This window comes from Apium graveolens, chromosome 8, assembly GCF_009905375.1.
Source record: "Apium graveolens cultivar Ventura chromosome 8, ASM990537v1, whole genome shotgun sequence".
NCBI lineage: Eukaryota > Viridiplantae > Streptophyta > Magnoliopsida > Apiales > Apiaceae > Apium > Apium graveolens.
Window position 1 is genome coordinate 184,735,724 of NC_133654.1, and position 1,295 is coordinate 184,737,018.

Below are 1,295 nucleotides of genomic sequence, written 5' to 3' on the forward strand. Positions count from 1 at the left end.
AGCAATAACGTGGTGCATAATACAAGACATCTTTTCTTGATTTGCTTTCTGCTATAATTCTCATGTTGATTTACTAAACTGAATATGGTCTACAGTTTTATGTAAGAAGTCAGAAGTAGTAGTAGCTCATCTGGAGATGTACAAGGGTCAAATATAGGTCCGGGAAGACAGTGGGTCAACTCTTAATTGATTATTTAGTTTAATCAATTGAACTAGTGTTTTGTGATATGGGATAGCAGAACTTCTTGATATTATTTTAATCATCCTTATTCTTGATTGTTTGAAGTGTATGTATACTTTTATTCTCGTATTACTTTCATGTAGTTATGGATCAGGAAAGTGAAAATGCAAGTCAAAAAACCTTAAGAACATATTGGAAGGACGATAATTTAACCAAAACTTTTCTTGAGGCTTGCATTCATGAGGTTACGACATGTGGTAGGCAAGGTAGCAGTTTGAAACCTTATTCCTGGGATAATGTGGGAGAAGTTCTTATGAAAATGCACTGCTTTAAGGTTGATCAAAGGCAAATGAGAAATCGATACGATTACTTGAGGAATAGATATGCTGCTTGGTGCGATTTGAAAGCTAAAACTGGAAATTACTATGATCCCACGACTAACACTTTTAACTTCACCGAGCAAGAATGGATACAACACATTCAAGTTTCACTCTTCAATAAAATTATTATTCAATATTAGGTCAGTCTCTAAATATTATTCTAAATTGAATGTGTTTATTGTACAGGCTAATAAACATGTAGCAACTTTAAGAACCACACAATTGATTTTTCAAGATCTTTGCAGAAGCCTTTTTGATGGCGTTGCTGCTACTGGTGTTAGTGGATGGGGGCCTAGCTCTAAGAAGAATAGGAGTACTAATTTAAATGATGACTTGGAGATTCTTGGTGTCGATGATATACATAGTCAGTAATAGGCTAATTTACCATTTTCGAGCACACACTCGAACTCTAATTCAATATTTCAAGGTACCACACAGTCAAATGTCTCAGATACACAAGATGAAGGAGAAAGACCAAAGAAAAAAGCTAAAAGCTCATCAAAACCATCCAAAAGTTCACAACTTGAAGATAAAGGCAAGTGCACTAGACCTTATGATTCAAAATAATAGTGGACCGTCTCTTCAGGAGTGCAAAGAAAAATTAAACAAAGTTGGTTGGGAATCAACTAATCCATTACGCCAAATGGCACTTGGTATTTTCTGCGAAAGTGCGACTTATAGGACATAATGGATGCTCCTTGAGGAAGATGAAATAGAACCTTGGGTTAAGATGG

The 1,295-nt window shown here is 35.4% G+C and overlaps 1 protein-coding gene across 1 annotated transcript; it reads left to right on the plus strand.

Moving 5' to 3' along the window:
• Positions 1-326: 326 nt before the first annotated feature.
• Positions 327-933, plus strand: LOC141680195 (L10-interacting MYB domain-containing protein-like). The gene is made up of 2 exons (XM_074486488.1): positions 327-665; positions 748-933. The coding sequence occupies exons 1-2, from the start codon at positions 327-329 to the stop codon at positions 931-933; spliced, it is 525 nt and encodes a 174-aa protein (XP_074342589.1).
• The last annotated feature ends 362 nt before the right edge of the window (positions 934-1,295 follow it).